The sequence below is a fragment of the Bubalus bubalis genome, chromosome 16 (assembly GCF_019923935.1).
Source record: "Bubalus bubalis isolate 160015118507 breed Murrah chromosome 16, NDDB_SH_1, whole genome shotgun sequence".
Taxonomy (NCBI): Eukaryota; Metazoa; Chordata; class Mammalia; order Artiodactyla; family Bovidae; genus Bubalus; species Bubalus bubalis.
Genome location: NC_059172.1, coordinates 37,272,829 through 37,290,116, shown reverse-complemented (window position 1 = coordinate 37,290,116; position 17,288 = coordinate 37,272,829). Strand labels below are relative to the sequence as shown.

General features: G+C 41.2%; 1 protein-coding gene and 1 pseudogene across 1 annotated transcript; one reads left to right on the top strand and one right to left on the bottom strand.

The window, feature by feature from the left end:
* The first annotated feature begins 3,555 nt into the window (after positions 1 to 3,555).
* On the top strand, positions 3,556 to 10,109 carry LOC102395544 (annotated as a pseudogene).
* Positions 10,110 to 15,814: 5,705 nt separating this feature from the next.
* Positions 15,815 to 16,753, bottom strand: LOC112579504 (olfactory receptor 51I2). The gene has a single exon (XM_025265940.2). The coding sequence runs from the start codon at positions 16,751 to 16,753 to the stop codon at positions 15,815 to 15,817; it is 939 nt and encodes a 312-aa protein (XP_025121725.2).
* Between the last annotated feature and the right edge of the window lie 535 nt (positions 16,754 to 17,288).

Below are 17,288 nucleotides of genomic sequence, written 5' to 3'. Positions count from 1 at the left end.
TTTTCAAATCCTGACTTTATAAATGATTTCACAGTGGATGGCAACAGGTCTCCTGCACCTTAAAGTCTTCGTTTCTTCATTATGACAGTTTGGGTGTGATACAAGATGATCCAAAAGCTCTCATAATTTTAAGATCTTTTAATAAGCATCTTGGGAATCAACCTGCCTTCACAGTGCTCAGAGCTCTCAGAGCTAATTGCCTAATCTCATCTTCTCAAATTCTTTTCTAGCCAATGGAAAATTGGCAAGTCATTGTAATAGTCCTTGTTTTATAATCATTTACCATGGTGATATGAAGTTTCATAGTCAACTGGATTTATAGACATTTATGTTCCAAGTTTCCAAATGAGGAATTTGGAATTTGAGCAAACTAAATAAATTTATTAAGGATAGTCACTTAGACAGGGAAGTGGTTGTTTTTTACTTAAGTCTGGACAGACTGACAAACTGTCTGAGTTTGCAGCTACAGAGAGGTTGTCCCCAGGGCAGGGTCCTCATTGCTAAACCCAGTACAGTTCCAGGCAAACCAGGATTGTCACTGTGGTTTCTGGCTATGATTACTGAAGCTCTTGGTGGTTATATTTATTGTTTCTTGAAATCTGCTTGGGTTGTGACACAATTGGTGGAAAGGTCACTAACTTGGGAATCAGTGAGTCAAAGGGTCTGAGATTCAGTCTGTTTTTGATGAACTGAATGGATTCTTTCATGAAGGACACCAGAGTTATAACTCAATTTTTTTTTTTTTTATGTCTGTAAGGGGGGGAACACCAGTGCTCAGAGGAGCCATCATTCAAGATTTTTCATATTCCCTGCTGCTCCAGCCATCTCTTTAAGCCCCAAGACTTACCAGGCCCAGGGGACATTGAAGAGGCAGGTTCATTGCTCAGGGCGGGGAGGTTGGCTGGGAGGGTGTACGGAGGAGTCCTCAGAGTTCCTCCTTAGGAGACACTTCACCTGTCCTCCTCTCACTAGAGCTGCCCTGAGGAGGTAAGTTGGGACTTCAGCCCTTCCCTCACAGAGGTCTGTAGGCACCTCATTCATAGCTTCAAAATCCTGAAGTGATTATAATACACATATCTGAAGAAAAGTTTGTTTGTGATCTACTTTTAGAGATTTTCTCTGTACTTCACTTCTGCCCTACACCAATAATCCTCAATAATACCCCCTGATGCCTGAAATCCCAAAGCTTTTGTTTGGTGTGAGTGCTTCAGTGTTATTAACTCACACTCCGGTATTCTCACTGGGAAGTGGATACATGGCCAACACAAAAGGAGAGAGCCTTTGTTTGGGAACCTGGAAGAGCAAGGCAGTATGAAAAGAGGACCTGGGAACCTCGGCTCCAGATGTCCCTCTTCATCCCCTCTTTCCTGGTTGCCATTTATTCAGTACATATCTTGCACAACAGTGCTGAATATCAATTTTATGTGTTTTACTCTATTTTTTCTATACTACAGCTGTAAAAAACCTAAGGTGTAATTAAGTAAACTAAATCCATAGCTGGTGTGTGCTAAAGCTGAGATTAAAAGTTCGCTGTTTTGGATGTTAGCAGAGTTATTTAACTTTTCTAAATTTATGTTACACCTCAAAACTGGGTCATAATACATTCTTCCTAAGATAGTTTGTCTATTTAATCAATAGTTACTGGTTAGAATTAGAACTGGTAATCTGAATCCTTATCCAGGACTCTATGCCCAGCAACTTGGATAAACATCGAGACAACTATAGGATCTTATAATTCTTTGGGGAACAAAGATACTAATCAAATGACCAAACAGATACATAATAATTCACTATAATTCAAAAGTGTGATAAGAGTCATGAAGAAAAGTATGTGCGAGGATACATAATAGGGCCATACAATGATATGTAGAGAAGAAATGAATGGTTAGAATAATAGGAAGGTAAAAAGTTCTCAGGTAGTTTATATGCTGCCTCATGCCTAGGTAAGACTGTTTGAATTCTTACTCTAATCCTTATTTTAAGAGTGAAGGGAAGCCACTGAGAGGTTTTCCATAGAAGTGTAACATCATTTTGTTTATATTATCAACAGATAATTTGGCTTTTTTGTAAAAGATGGATTAGAGAGGATCATGACACTGAGCTGGGTGATCAGCAAGAAAGGGCCCATAGACACTCTGATTAAAAATGCTGAGGGATAGATCTGTGCAATAGACTGGATGCTGGACTAGCTGGAAGTGAGAGAGACAGGAGTGCCAGTGTTAAGTATATTTTGGAAAGGTAGTAATAGATTAATTAAATCTGGAAATGGGAGAGGGTGAAAAATTCTTCCTAGGTTTTTCTGGCTTTAGTGCATGGATAAATGCAGATGGACTTTTATATGAGGAAAATATTGCAAAGGACCAAGTATGGTGATTAACAGAAGTTCAGATTGGCATATATTTATGTTGTGCTGATGAGCCATTACAGTTGATACTCCAGTAGGGAGTTGGATGCTTGACTCTATAGCTAGAAGAGACATTTGAGCTAGAGACATGAATTTGGGATAATTGACATACAGAGAAGAGGTAAGAAAGACATTATGAGTAGAAAATAATTTTGAACATAGTGTGAAAGAGAGCAGATAAGTCAGTGATTACTGGCAGAATATGTGGGGGAAATAAAGCTATTTTTGTTGTTGTTGTTATTTATTTTCTTTGACTGTATATCTTGAAACTGATCCTCAATAAGAAAGAAGTTGGTTTTGGATGGGACATAATCTAAACCTCTGATTCTCAAACTTTACTTTGCATTGGAATTTCCTGGGTAGTTTTTTTTTTTTTTTTAATGTATTGATTCTTGAATCCAACTGCTAGAGATTTGGATTGAATTGGCATTATTGGGGTCCATACAAAGGAGTTTTTTTAAAAGCTCCTTGGGTGAATCTAGCATACGCACAGTTTGAGAATCCTTAATCTAAACAGAGGAAAACACACAAATGTGCAAGATAGAAAAATCCAGAGCAATCAGGAATGGATGAGCATGAGGCTCTGGATCCTTGGTGAATAAAAGAGGAGCTCAAGCAACAAAGATAGGATAGGGGAGCTGAAGTGAGATCCTCCAGTGTAGACAGGAGAAAAGACACAGCTCAGAGTACAGATGAAAATGTTATCCCTGCATACACGGAGATTTATGAGTAAGTGGAGAGCACTAACATAAGGCCCTGGGGAGGGTATACTGTACTTCACTTCTTGAAGAAGGTAGTGGCTAGAACTTGTAGAGAAAGGACTAAATCATTTTCTGCTACTGGAGAAAGATTTTAATATTTCTGCAAAGAATACAGAAACAGGAAGAATATGATATAGTGTTCAAAATAGACTCAAAGGATTTTTGTGGGGAAGGAATTGGAGCCCATGACCCAACTGTAGAAATGATCAGATGGCAGAAGGCCTGAGATGTGAGCAATGATCCCTAGCTTGCTTCCTCCTAATTTTTCACAATCTTTGGTGTGCAATCTAAGTAGCCTTGTCCCTTCCATCCTGGACAGTGACCATTCTTTCCATTGTCTGACCTCACTTTACTCTGATTGTGTTTCTCCAAAAGATACTCAGGGACCCCATGGGAAGTTTTGAAACTAACATCTCGCGCATGACAAGCTTCACCCTAACAGGCTTCCCAGAGATGGAGGGACTGGAGCATTGGTTAGCAGCCCTCCTCTTGCTGCTGTATGCTGTCTCCATTCTGGGCAACAGCCTCATTCTCTTCATCATAAAGTAGGGGCAGAGCTTGCACCAGCCAATGTACTACTTCCTATCTCTGCTGTCTGTCAATGACCTGGGTGTGTCTTTTTCTACCTTGCCCACTATACTGGCTACCTTGTGCTTTCACGCACCAGAGACTGCCTTTGATGCCTGCCTGATTCAGATGTTCTTCATCCACTTTTTCTCCTGGACAGAGTCTGGAATCTTGCTGGCCATGAGTTTTGACCGCTATGTGGCCATCTGTAACCCCTTGCATTATTCTACAGTGCTCACTGATACCCATGTGTTTCACATGGGCATATCTATCATCATCCGTGGCTTTTGCATGGTCTTCCCATTGCCTTTCCTTCTGAAGAGGTTGCCTTTCTGTAAAGACAACATACTGACCCACTCCTACTGCTTGCACCCAGACCTGATCCGCCTGCCCTGTGGAGATACCACCATCAACAGCATGTATGGCTTATTCATTGTCGTCTCTGCCTTTGGTGTAGACTCAGTGCTCATCCTCCTTTCCTATGTGCTCATATTACACTCTGTGCTGGCCATCGCCTCCCGGGAAGAGAGACTTAAGACACTCAACACATGTGTGTCACACATGTGTGCTGTGCTCATTTTCTACGTGCCCATGGTTAGTGTGTCCATGGTGCATCGATTTGGGAAGCATGCCCCTGAGTATGTGCACAAGTTCATGTCCCTAGTATATCTCTTTGTGCCTCCAATGCTCAATCCAATTATCTATTCCATTAAGACTAAGGAGATTCGTAAGAGGCTACATAGGATACTGAAATCTAAGCACTGATCAGAGATAGACCTTCTAAAAACCCAGATACCCTAAGAGTTTGTTGTTATTGCTGATGTTTGGGTTTGCAGGCTAGTCAGTTGAACTGTGTCATCTCTTTCTATACATGGGCCTCTGGTTGGGTACCTGTTATTAGCTATAGGGCATAACCTGGCTATAATTCATAACTTAAAATATCAAGCTAGTTTGTAATTAACCAAATTACAGGTTGCCAAAATGACTTCTCTCACACTCAGTGAGGAAGAGGGTCTTAAACTAGACACTTCTATTTATCCAAGTATACGAATATCAACTAAATTTTTAAGTAAGTCTCAAAAACACAAAGCCTAATGCATTCATATGAAACATTATAACTGGGGGTTATGTTACTCAAGATCATAAGTATCATCCAATGCTTTTTATAGGAATAATAGTTTTGAGCATCTTTTAGCTTTAAAAATTAAAGATACACAATAACTGTGACCAATTTTACACTTCTGAAATAAGTAAGAGTATTCATGAGACTGATAAAATGGAACATATATGATTGTCACAGTGACACTGCAATACAAACCCTGTAAGACCAGAAATTCCAAAGTTTAAAAGCAGGAGAAAAGGTTTGTGGAAAAAAAATCATATGTTGCCATCTGTTGGGCATTGCTGAGGGAAGGATCAACTCTCTTCTAGGGAGCTAGTTAGCACTCTGAATGGAAGGGAAATAGATACTAGTGATTGATGGTAGGGTGAGTCTACTTCAACAACATAAAGAGTTGGTCTCACCATCTGCTGCAATACGGATGTTCATGGCCTATACTCCTCACCCAAGCTCGAGACATCTGTACATGCTAGAGCAACAGGGGCATTTCCTGGCGGCTCCGAGATAAAGAATCTACATGCCAAGGCCTGCCAATGCAGGAGATGCAACTTTGCTCCTTGGGTCAGGAAGTTCCCCTGGAGAAGGAAATGGCAAACTACTCCAGTTATTCTTGCCTGGGAAATCCCATGGACAGAGGAGCCTGGTGGGCTACAGTCCATGGGATTGCAGAGTTGGACATGATTTAGCAACTAAACAACAACAAGAGCAGAGGAGAGGGAGCCGAAGAATATTAGGAAATTCAGAGCATAATTCCTGGAGAGTAACAATCACAAAGGCAGAGAATTCTGTGCAAATTTATGCAAAGCACGTACAAAGTCACAGCAGCTTGCAGACTCTCAGCAGAGGTAAGTAGATTAATGTGAGGATTCCTTCACTGGGTGGTGGACAGACTACAGCATAGTTCAATCCTTATAGATGATTTGAGATGCAGATAGTAGTGAAAAACATTATACATTCATACATACACACACACACATATATGTATATATGTATATGTGTGTGTGTGTGTTAAGTTGCTTTCAGTCAGTTCAGTTCAGTCGCTCAGTCGTGTCCGACTCTTTGTGACCCCATGAACTGCAGCATGCCAGGCCTCCTTGTCCATTACCAACTCCTGGAGTCCACCCAAACCCACGTCCATCGAGTCGATGATGCCATCCAACCATCTCATCCTCTCTCGTCCCCTTCTCCCCTGCCCTCAATCTTTCCCAGCATCAGGGTTTTTCCAACGACTCAGGTCTTTGCATCAGGTGGCCAAAGTACTGGAGTTTCAGCTTCAGCCTCAGTCCTTCCAATGAACACCCAGGACTGATTTCCTTTAGGATGGACTGGTTGGATCTCCATGTTCAACTCTTTTCACCCCTGTGAACTGTGGTCCACCAGGCTCCTTTGTCCATGAGATTCTCAAGGCAAGAGTACTGAAGCAGTTGTAATTTCCTCCACCAGGGGATCTTCCCAACCCTGGGATCAAACCAGTGTCTCTTATACCTCCTGCATTGGCAACTTCTTTACCTCTAGCGCCACCTTGTGCTAGTATATATATATATGCATATATATTTAAATTTCCATGTTTTTTTTCTCATAGGGTCATGAAATACTTTTTCTAAAATAAAACCAGAGAGGATGAGTGACATGATAATCCCCTAAAACATAGAAACAATATAGAATTTGATCTCTCCCAAACATCTCTTGGCTGTCAAATCAAACAGATGTTAGAAAACAACAAAACAGAGTAAAATCTGAGTTAATATCTTCAACAATGTTAGATGTCAGGGAAATCTCAAGCATCCTCGAATAAGGTCTCTGGTGTTCTTCCCTGGAGAATCCCAGGAACGGGGGAGCCTGGTGGGCTGCCGTCTATGGGGTCGCATAGAGTCGGATACGACTGAAGTGACTTAGCAGCAGCAGCAGCAGCCAAACCACAAGATTAGAAAATGTGTGGTGAGGGTCAGTGCAGTGAAGGTGACTAACAAACCCTACTCCAGTATGGAACGAAAACCCCTGTAAAACCACAAATGCACCACAATAGGCTGGGACAACACCGAAACCTTGGCAGATGGCTTTGACATTGACTAGTAAAACTGGGGATAGTCTGCCAAGGTCCAGGTACTTGTGCACGTGACAGGATCAAGCAATACCGCAGTGGGTGCTGTGTCGCTCTAGTCAATGTCTGACTCTGTGACCCCGTGGACTCTCGCCCACCAGGCTTCTCTGTCTGTGGGATTCTCCAGGCAAGAATACTGGAGTGGGTTGCCATTTCCTCCTTCAGGAGATCTTCCTGACCCGGGGATTGAGTCTGCATCTCATCATGTCTCCTGCACTGGCATGCTCATTCTTAACCACTTAGCGCTACCTGGGAAGCCAAAATAAACCAAAACCTAACCAGCTGGAAAGTCACATTAACATGACTTCCCGGTTCCAGTGACCTTTCTCTGAAGTGCCTTATAAACAGTTTCCCTTCACAGGGAGAACACCCCAAATTGGAGCCAAACCCCCCTAGATGGGAATCAAAGCTCCCCAGTTTGGACAAGGTCAAAAAAGGCCCTGGTGGGACCTGATGCCAACCTGTTCTGGAGAAAAGTTTATTTGCGTGTTTAATTTACAAAGCAGAGTAGTATCTATTATAGAGCCTATCAACTTGTTACCTCCCCCCTGTGAAAGTTACTGGAGCTCCTGTAGCACAGTGGTCTACAGCATTTAAGAATCTCAGAAATGTTCAGCAAATAAGTCTTTCCAAAATGATATTACCTTAGCATGAAGGGAACCACATACCCACAGAAAGATCATTGAGTAAGGGACAAAGAAGGTTGTGATAACGGGTGGAAAGGCTATAAAGAAAGCACAAACAAGAAAGTACTGCTACAGCTACACAAACCTTCGAAGCTGAGTTCCCCTGGGAAAAAAGGTCTGTTGAATTCTGGGGATGAAACAGAGAAAGGGAGTCAAATGTCTTCTGGAAACAGACTTAGCTCTGAGTCACAGAAATGGCCTCAAAGAGAGATGCTACTCTGAGCTGTTCACATAAAAGGAAGTCTTTGAGACATGAAGCTGGAAAAGCTACCCTGTGCTCTCCTCTCAATCCAGAGAATCATTTTCCCAGTCGTCCTGGAGAATCATCCTTCTTTGTATGGATATAAGCTAATGCTGTACACAGTTCAGTTCAGTTGTTAAGTTGTGTGCGACTCTTTGCTACCCCATGGACTGTAGCACACCAGGCTTCCCTGTCCATTACCAACTTCTGGAGCTTGCTCAAACTTGTGTCCATCGAGTCGGTGATGCCATCCAATCATCTCATCCTCTGTCATCCCCTTCTCTTCCCGCATTCCATCTTTCTCAGCATCAGGGTCTTTTCCAATGAGTCAGCTCTTCACATCAGGTTGCCAAAGTACTGGAGTTTCAGCTTCAGCCTCAGTTCTTCCAATGAACATTCTAGACTGATTTCCTTTAGGATTGACTAGTTTTATCTCCTTGCTGTCCAAGAACTCTCCAACACCACAGTTCAAAAGCATCAATTCTGCAGCGCTCAGCTTTCTTTATATTCCAAGTCTCACATCCATACATGACTACTGGAAAAACCATAGCTTAGACTATACAGACCTTTTTTGGCAACTCCATACACAGTTCTGAGCAAAACGAAAGGAAAAACAAAACAAGGAAAAGATTAACCCATGGCCCTGAGATTCCCGTGCTTACAATGGAGATCATCTTTAAAGAAAAATATTTATATCCTAATTTTTTTTTTTTACAACATTCAGAAAACTAAGATCGTGGCAAATGATCCCATCACTAAGATCATGGCAAATTTCCCATTATGGCAAATAGATGGGGAGACAATGGAAACAGTGACAGATTTTATTTTCGTGGACTCCAAAAATACTGCTGATGGTGTCTGCAGCCATGAAATTAAAAGATGCTTGCTCTTTGGAAGAAAAGTTATGATAAACCTAGACAGCATATTAAAAAGCAGAAACATTACTTTGCCAACAAAGGTCTGTATAGTTAAAGGTATAGTTTTTTCAGTAGTCATGTATGGATATGAGAGTTGGACCATAAGGAAGGCTGAGTGCTGAAGAATTGATGCTTTTGAACTGTGGTGTTGGAGAAGACTCTTTTATTATTTTTCAGGCAAAGAAAAAAGAAATTTATTAGAGGGAAACGAGAGGGTGACTAGCCCTTAAGGAAAACCAGTGTCCTCCCTTTCTGATAGGGTCTTTCTTTTTTTAAAAATTTTATTTTATTTTTAAACTTTACAAAATTGGAGAAGACTCTTGAGAGTCCCTTGGACTGCAAGGAGATCCAACCAGTAAATCCTAAAGGAAATCAGTCCTGAATATTTATTGGAAGGACTGAGGCTGGTGCTGAAACTGAAGCTCCGATACTTTGGACACCTGATGGGAAGAACTGTCTCATTGGAAAAGACCCTGATGCTGGGAAAGATTGAAGGCAGGAGGAGAAGGGGCTGACAGAGGATGAGATGGTTGGATGGCATCACCAACTCGATGGACGTGAGTTTGAGCAAGTTCTGGGAGATGGCAAAGGATAGGGAAGCTTAGCATACTGCAGTCCATGGGGTTGCAAAGAGTTGGGCATGATGAGTGACTGCACAGCAATAACATCCTAATACTTTATATTTATCAATTCACCTGACTATTAGAAACTGCATTGACTTCAGTATTTTTGTTTCTTTTTTAAAAATACTTCCTAATCTCAACTACAAAATTGAACAGTCAGAGAATAAAGCATGAGAATAGGAAGACTGCATACTGTGTAACTGTGAATGTTTCTCATCTTTTGTGTGGTGACTCGTTTATTCACTGAACACATCCACATGGAATGACTTCTCTGGGTCTTGCTCTGGGCTAAGCAACAAGGATGTAGAGCTGGATTGTGTTTGATACCAAAAAATACTTGAGACACTGGAAGATGTGTCCTTGCCTATGTCTCATCAATTGCATACTAATGGGCTAAGTTCTAAACAAATAAGGGATCAGTGCATAAAATGGAGATAGAAATTTCTTCCTGTGTTACAGAAGCACTCAATTTCCAGTCTTGGTTGGATAAGAACCCCTGGGACATGTGCATACACACTCACACATAACCTGTTTATAGTGACTATAGATTATAGAGACAATTGTTTAGGAGGCATAAAATTAAAAGCTCTTGTTTTCTTAATAGAGAAGAAATCCATAATATATATCTGTATGTATTTATGTAAGTATGTATATGTCTTTGTGTTTTACTGCTGTATAATAAATATTGACCAATTCCCTAAATAGCAGACTTGTGAGTAAAGGCTTTTTCTCTGAGATAAATTGTATTTGTTCAAACTGTTAAAATAAGTGTTCAGTTCAGTTCAGTCACTCAGTTGTGTCTGACTCTTTGTGATCCCATGGACTGTAGCACACCAGGCTTCCCTGTCTGTCACCAACTCCCGGAGCTTGCTCAAACTCAAGTCCATCGAGTCGTAATGCCATCCAACTATCTCATCCTCTGACGTTCCCTTCTCCTTCAATCTTTCCCAGCATCAGGGTCTTTTCCAAGGAGTCAGTTCTTTGCATCAGGTGGCCAAAATATTGGAGTTTCAGCTTCAGCATCAGTTCTTTCCAATGAATATTCAGGACTGGTTTCCTTTAGGATTGACTGGTTTGATCTCCTTGAAGTCTAAGGGACTCTCAAGAGTTTGCTCCAACACCACAGTTAAAAAGCATCAATTCTTCAGGGCTCAGCTTTCTTCATAGTCCAACTCTCATATCCATACATGACTACTGGAAAAATCGTGGCTTTGACTAGATGGACATTTGTTGGCAAAGTAATGTTTCTGCTTTTTAATATGCTGTCTAGGTTGATCATAGCTTTTCTTCCAAGGAGCAAACGCCTTTTAATTTCACGGCTGCAGTCACCATCTGCAGTGATTTTGGAGCACCCCCAAAATGAAGCCTGCCACTGTTTCCATTGTTTCCCCATCTATTTGCCATGAAGTGATGGGACCGGATGCCATGATCTTAGTTTCCTGAATGTTAAGTTTTATAACAACTTTTTCACTCTCCTCTTTCTCTTTCATCTGAGGCTCTGTAGTTCTTTGCTTCCTGCCATAAGGGTGGTGTCATTTGCATATCTGAGGTTATTGATATTTTTCTCGGCAATCTTCATTCCAGCTTGTGCTTTATCCAGCCCTGCATGATGTACTCTGCATATAAGTTAAATAAGCAAGGTGACAATGTACAAACTTGGCGTACTCTTTCCTGATTTGGAACCAGTCTGTTGTTCCATGTCCAGTTCTAGCTGTTGCTTCTTGACCTGCATACAGGTTTCTCAGGAGGCAGGTCAGGTGGTGTGATATTCCCATCTCTTTGCTATCTAAATAAATTATAAATCCTGAACCTGTTTATAATATTTTTGTGTAAACTAAATGTTAAAAGGGTTCTTGGGAGAATGGCATTGAAACATGTAAAATATCATGTATGGAATGAGTTGCCAGTCCAGGTTCAATGCACGATACTGGATGCTTGGGGCTGGTGCACTGGGACGACCCAGAGGGATGGAATGGGGAGGGAGGAGGGAGGGGGGTTCAGGATGGGGAACACATGTATACCTGTGGAGGATTCATTTTGATATTTTGCAAAACTAATACAGTTATGTAAAGTTTAAAAATAAAATAAAATAAAAAAAATATAAAAAAAATAAAGAAGAAATTATAATGAAAATCTGTTAGAATGAGTTTAAAATTAACCAATTGTCCAGTTTTGTATCTAAGTTGTGTCATAAAAATCTTTTTTCCACTAAACAAAATCTGTTTTTTTTTTTGTACAATACTTGTAAAAATATTCTTGCAGTTATTGAGTTTCCAAATGTTGAATGGTATTTCTTATTAAATGTAGTCATTAATATCTATATCTACCTGAGTAATTGACATAAGCAATATTTCCAATCTACTGTCTATAACCAAGTTATATAAATACTTGAAGATAATTGTTTAACAGGAATGTCTTTGAGTTTCAGGTTTATTTATTTGTCTCTTCTATATTTAGTCAAATTTTATTTATAAAATTGCTGACTCTCAAATTTTGTGTTCAGTTCAGTTCAGTTCAGTCGCTCAGTCGTGTCTGACTCTTTGCGACCCCATGAATCGCAGCACGCTAGGCCTCCCTGTCCATCACCAGCTCCCAGAGTTCACCCAGACTCACACCCATCGAGTCAGTGATGCCATCCAGCCATCTCATCCTCTGTCGTCCCCTTCTCCTCCTGACCCCAATCCCTCCCAGCATCAGAGTCTTTTCCAATGAGTCAACTCTTCGCATGAGGTGGCCAAAGTACTGGAGTTTCAGCTTTAGCATCATTCCTTCCAAAGAAATCCCAGGGCTGATCTCCTTCAGAATGGACTGGTTGGACCTCCAGTCCAGGGGACTCTCAAGAGTATTCTCCAACACCACAGTTCACCACAGGAAAAACCATAGCCTTGACTAGACGAACCTTTGTTGGCAAGGTAATGTCTCTGCTTTTGAATATGCTAACTAGGTTGGTCATAACTTTCCTTCCAAGGAGTAAGCATCTTTTAATTTCATCTGCAGTCACCATCTGCAGTGATTTTCGAGCCCCAAAAAATAAAATCTGACACTGTTTCCACTGTTTCCCCATCTATTTCCCATGAAGTATTGGGACCAGATGCCATGATCTTCGTTTTCTGAATGTTGAGCTTTAAGCCAACTTTTTCACTCTCCACTTTCACTTTCATCAAGAGGCTTTTGAGTTCCTCTTCACTTTCTGCCATAAGGGTGGTGTCATCTGCATATCTGAGGTTATTGATATTTCTCCCAGCAATCTTGATTCCAGCTTGTGCTTCTTCCAGTCCAGCATTTCTCATGATGTACTCTGCATATAAGTTAAATAAGCAGGATGACAATATACAGCCTTGAAGTACTCCTTTTCCTATTTGGAACCAGTTTGTTGTTCCATGTCCAGTTCTAACTGTTGCTTCCTGACCTGCATACAAATTTCTCAAGAGGCAGATCAGGTGGTCTGGTATTCCCATCTCTTTCAGAATTTTCCACAGTTTATTGTGATCCACACAGTCAAAGGCTTTGGCATAGTCAATAAAGCAGACATAGATGTTTTTCTGGAACTGTCTTGCTTTTCCCACGATCCAGCGGATATTGGCAATTTGATCTCTAGTTCCTCTGCCTTTTCTAAAACCAGCTTGAACATCTGGAAGTTCAAAGTTCACATATTGCTGAAGCCTGGCTTGGAGAATTTTGAGCATTACTTTACTAGCGTGTGAGATGAGTGCAATTGTGTGGTAGTTTGAGCATTCTTTGGCATTGCCTTTCTTTGGGATTGGAATGAAAACTGACCTTTTCCAGTCCTGTGGCCACTGCTGAGTTTTCCAAATTTGCTGGTATATTGAGTGCAGCACTTTCAAAGCATCATCTTTTAGAATTTGGAATAGCTCAACTGGAATTCCATCACCTCCACTAACTTTGTTTACAGTGATGCTTCCTGAGGACCACTTAACTTCACATTCCAGGATGTCCGGCTGTAGGTGAGTGGGAGTGATCACATCCTCGTGATTATCTGGGTCATGAAGATCCTTTTTGTACAGTTCTTCTGTGTATTCTTGCCATCTCTTCTTAATATCTTCTGCTTCTGTTTGGTCCATACCATTTCTTTCCTTTATTGAGCCCATCTTTGCATGAAATGTTCCCTTGGTATCTCTAATTTTCTTGAAGAGATCTCTAGTCTTTCCCATTCTGTTGTTTTCCTCTATTTCTTTGCATTGATTGCTGAGGAAGGCTTTCTTATCTCTCCTTGCTATTCTTTGAAACTTTGCATTCAAATGGGTTATCTTTCCTTTTCCCCTTTGCTTTTCGCTTCTCTTCTTTTCACAGCTATTTGCAGCTGTGACGACAGCGCATGAGCACTGCGGCTGCGATGGCGAACAAGTGCTGTGGCTGCGACGAAGCACGAGTGTGGCCGAGAGGAGCTACCCCACATCCAAGGTAAGGAGCGGCGGCTGCGCTTTGCTGGAGCAGCTGTGAAGAGATACCTCACGTCCAAGGTAAAAGTAACCCAAATAAGATGGCAAGCACTGAGAGGGGGCATTAGAGGGCAGACAGACTGAAACCACAATCACAGACAACTAGCCAATCTGAACACATGGACTACACCTTTGTCTAACTTAATGAAACTAAGCCATGCCACGTGGGGCCACCAAAGATGGGTGGGTCATGGTAGAGAGGTCTGACAGAATGTGGTCTACTGGAGAAGGGAATGGCAAGCCACTTCAGTATTCTTGCCTTGAGAACCCCATGAACAGTATAAAAAGGCAAAAAGATAGGACATTGAGAGATGAACTCCCCAGGTCACTAGGTGCCCAATATGCTACTGGAGATCAGTGGAGAAATAACTCCAGAAAGAATGAAGGGATGGGGCCAAGCAAAAACAACACCCAGTTGTGGATGGGACTGGTGATAGAAGCAAGGTCCGATGCTGTAAAGAGCAATATTTCATAGGTATTTGGAATGTTAGGTCCATGAATCAAGGCAAATTGGAAGTGGTCAAACAGGAGATGGCAAGAGTGAATGTCAACATTCTAGGAATCAGCAAACTAAGATGGACTGGAATGGGTGAATTTAACTCAGATAACAATTATATCTACTACTGTGGGCAGGAATCCCTCAGAAGAAATAGAGTAGCCATCATAATCAACAAAAGAGTCCAAAATGCAGTACTTGCATGCAATCTCAAAAACGACAGAATGGTCTCTGTTCATTCCCAAGGCAAACCATTCAATATCATGGTAATCCAAGTCTATGCCCCAACCAGTAACGCTGAAGAAGCTGAAGTTGAACGGTTCTATGAAGACCTACAAGAACTGCTAGAACACCCCCAAAAGATGTCCTTTTCATTACAGGGGACTGAAATGCAAAAGTAGGAAGTCAAGAAACGCCTGGAGTAACAGGCAAATTTGGCCTTTGAATATGGAATGAAGCAGGGCAAATGTTAATAGAGTTTTGCCAAGAGAACGCACTGGTCATAGCAAACACTCTCTTCCAACAACACAGGAAAAGCCTCTACACATGGACATCACCAGATGGTCAACACCAAAATCAGATTGATTATATTCTTTGCAGCCAAAGATGGAGAAGCTGTATACAGTCAGCAAAAACAAGACTGGGAGCGGACTGTGGCTCAGATCATGAACTCCTTATTGCTGAATTCATACTTAAATTAAAGAAAGTGGGGAAACCCACTAGACCATTCAGGTATGACCTAAATCAAATCCCTTATGACTATACAGTGGAAATGAGAAATAGATTTAAGGGACTAGATCTGATAGAGTGCCTGAGGAACTATGGATGAAGGTTCATGACACTGTTCAGGAGACAGGGAGCAAGACTATCCCCAAGAAAAAGAAATGGAAAAAAAAAAAAAGCAAAATGGCTGTGAGGAGGCCTTACAAATAGCTGTGAAAAGTAGTTGTATGGTTGAGTACAATTACTGGAGACAAACGTATTGAAGCTCATCTGGATCCCATATTATCTGTGTTACTCTGAACAATTTACTTAATTTTATATATCTCATAAGATTGTTACAAAAATTAAATGAATTTCAACAAAAATAATTTAGAACAAAAACCTGGCACTTTTTAGGACTCAATGTATTAATTAGAATTACATTAGTAATATGTATCATTATAGAAAATGATTTCTAGCTTAAATCAATCCCCTTTGTAAAGTTTTGTCTAATCATTCAATTGCCTCTAATATTTATGTTTCTATGGACACCATTAATGTTTGCCAGTTGTACTATTCATTTGTTTTGTGTTATAAGATTTGCTGCTCCATTCCTGATCTTATACTTTCGCCCCAGTACACACATCTATCATATTCTTGATGATAATGTTGATGACACCATGGATGACAGTCTATGAGTACAATAAGCATCAGATTTTAAAACCAAATGTCGAAGTCACATTTTGATGCGGTGAAACATGCGAATGATGGCTTGGCGGATCTCCTTTGTCTTGGCACTATAAATGAGAGGGTTGAGCACAGGAGGCACAAAGAGGTAGATGTTGGACAAAAGGACATGTATGTAGCGTGGGGCATGCTTCCCAAAGCGGTGCACTGTGGAGACTCCAATCATTGGTACATAAAATGCAAGTACAGCCAAGATATGTGACACACATGTGTTGAGAGCTTTGAGGCGTTCCTCATGGGAGGCAATGGCCATAACTGAGTGCAGAATGAGCACATAGGAGAGGAAGATAAATAACAAATCCATGCCAAACGTGGAAATAAGAACAAAGAATCCATAGATGCTGTTGATAGTGATATCAGCACAGGCCAGCTTCATAATGTCTGGGTGGAGGCAGTAGGAGTGGGAAAGGACATTGGATCTGCAGATAGGCAGCGTCTTGAAAAGAAAGGGAAGAGGAAAGAGGATGATAAAGCTCCGAGCAGTCACTGCTAAACCCATTCCAGCGATGACTTCGTTAGTGAGCACAGTGGCATAGCGCAAGGGATCACAAATGGCCACATAGCGGTCAAAGCTCATGGCCAGCAGAATGCCTGACTCCATCATGGAGAAGGAATGAATGAGGAACATCTGGATTAGGCAGGCATCAAAATCAATGGTGCGGGCATTGAGGCAGAAGGTTCTGAGAACGGTAGGCAGTGTGGCCATGGACATGGCCATGTCGCTGAAAGACAGCATGGACAGGAAGTAGTACATGGGCTGATGCAGGCTGGGCTCCACTCTCACAGCTTGCAGGATCACTGTGTTGCCCCCAAGAGCCACAGCATACATCACACAGAGGGGTCCTGCTAGCCAGAATTGAGAGCTCTCCAGGCCAGGGATACCAGTCAGAAGGAAAAAGGCAGGGTGAGTGATATTGAACAACCCCATGGCAGGAGGAAACCAGAGAGCTTTTCAGGGTCAGACCTTCTGATTTAGTGATTTCTGAGAGCTGCACTTATTGGAAGAGGAGGAACCAGGGAGTAAAAGACAGAGCAGATGGTGTCTACACAGTTTAAACTGATGCATTCATGAAATCACTTGTTTTGGAAAAATACAGGCAAACTTCTTTTCTTCATAGTTCATGATCATTAAGTCATAGGCTGGGCTACTGTTTCTTTCTGTTTTATGGAATAAGGAAGATATTGACAAATGTTTAAATATAGCAGTTAGTTTGCTATGTTTATATCAAACCTATATAGTTTTATCCACAATTTTCATGTGCTTTAAAAGAATCAATGAATGAAATTATGTTAACTAGAATTCATAGATAGTTATTATAAAAGAACAGTGAGCATTTGAGTTATCACTAGCTTTTTTGAAGTATTTACATTGTCCCTTGAAAATGCTATTTAATTCAAACATGTCACTGAGTAATGAAAGCATTCCCCAGAGCTACTTTGAACTATAATGTGTGTTTGCTGAA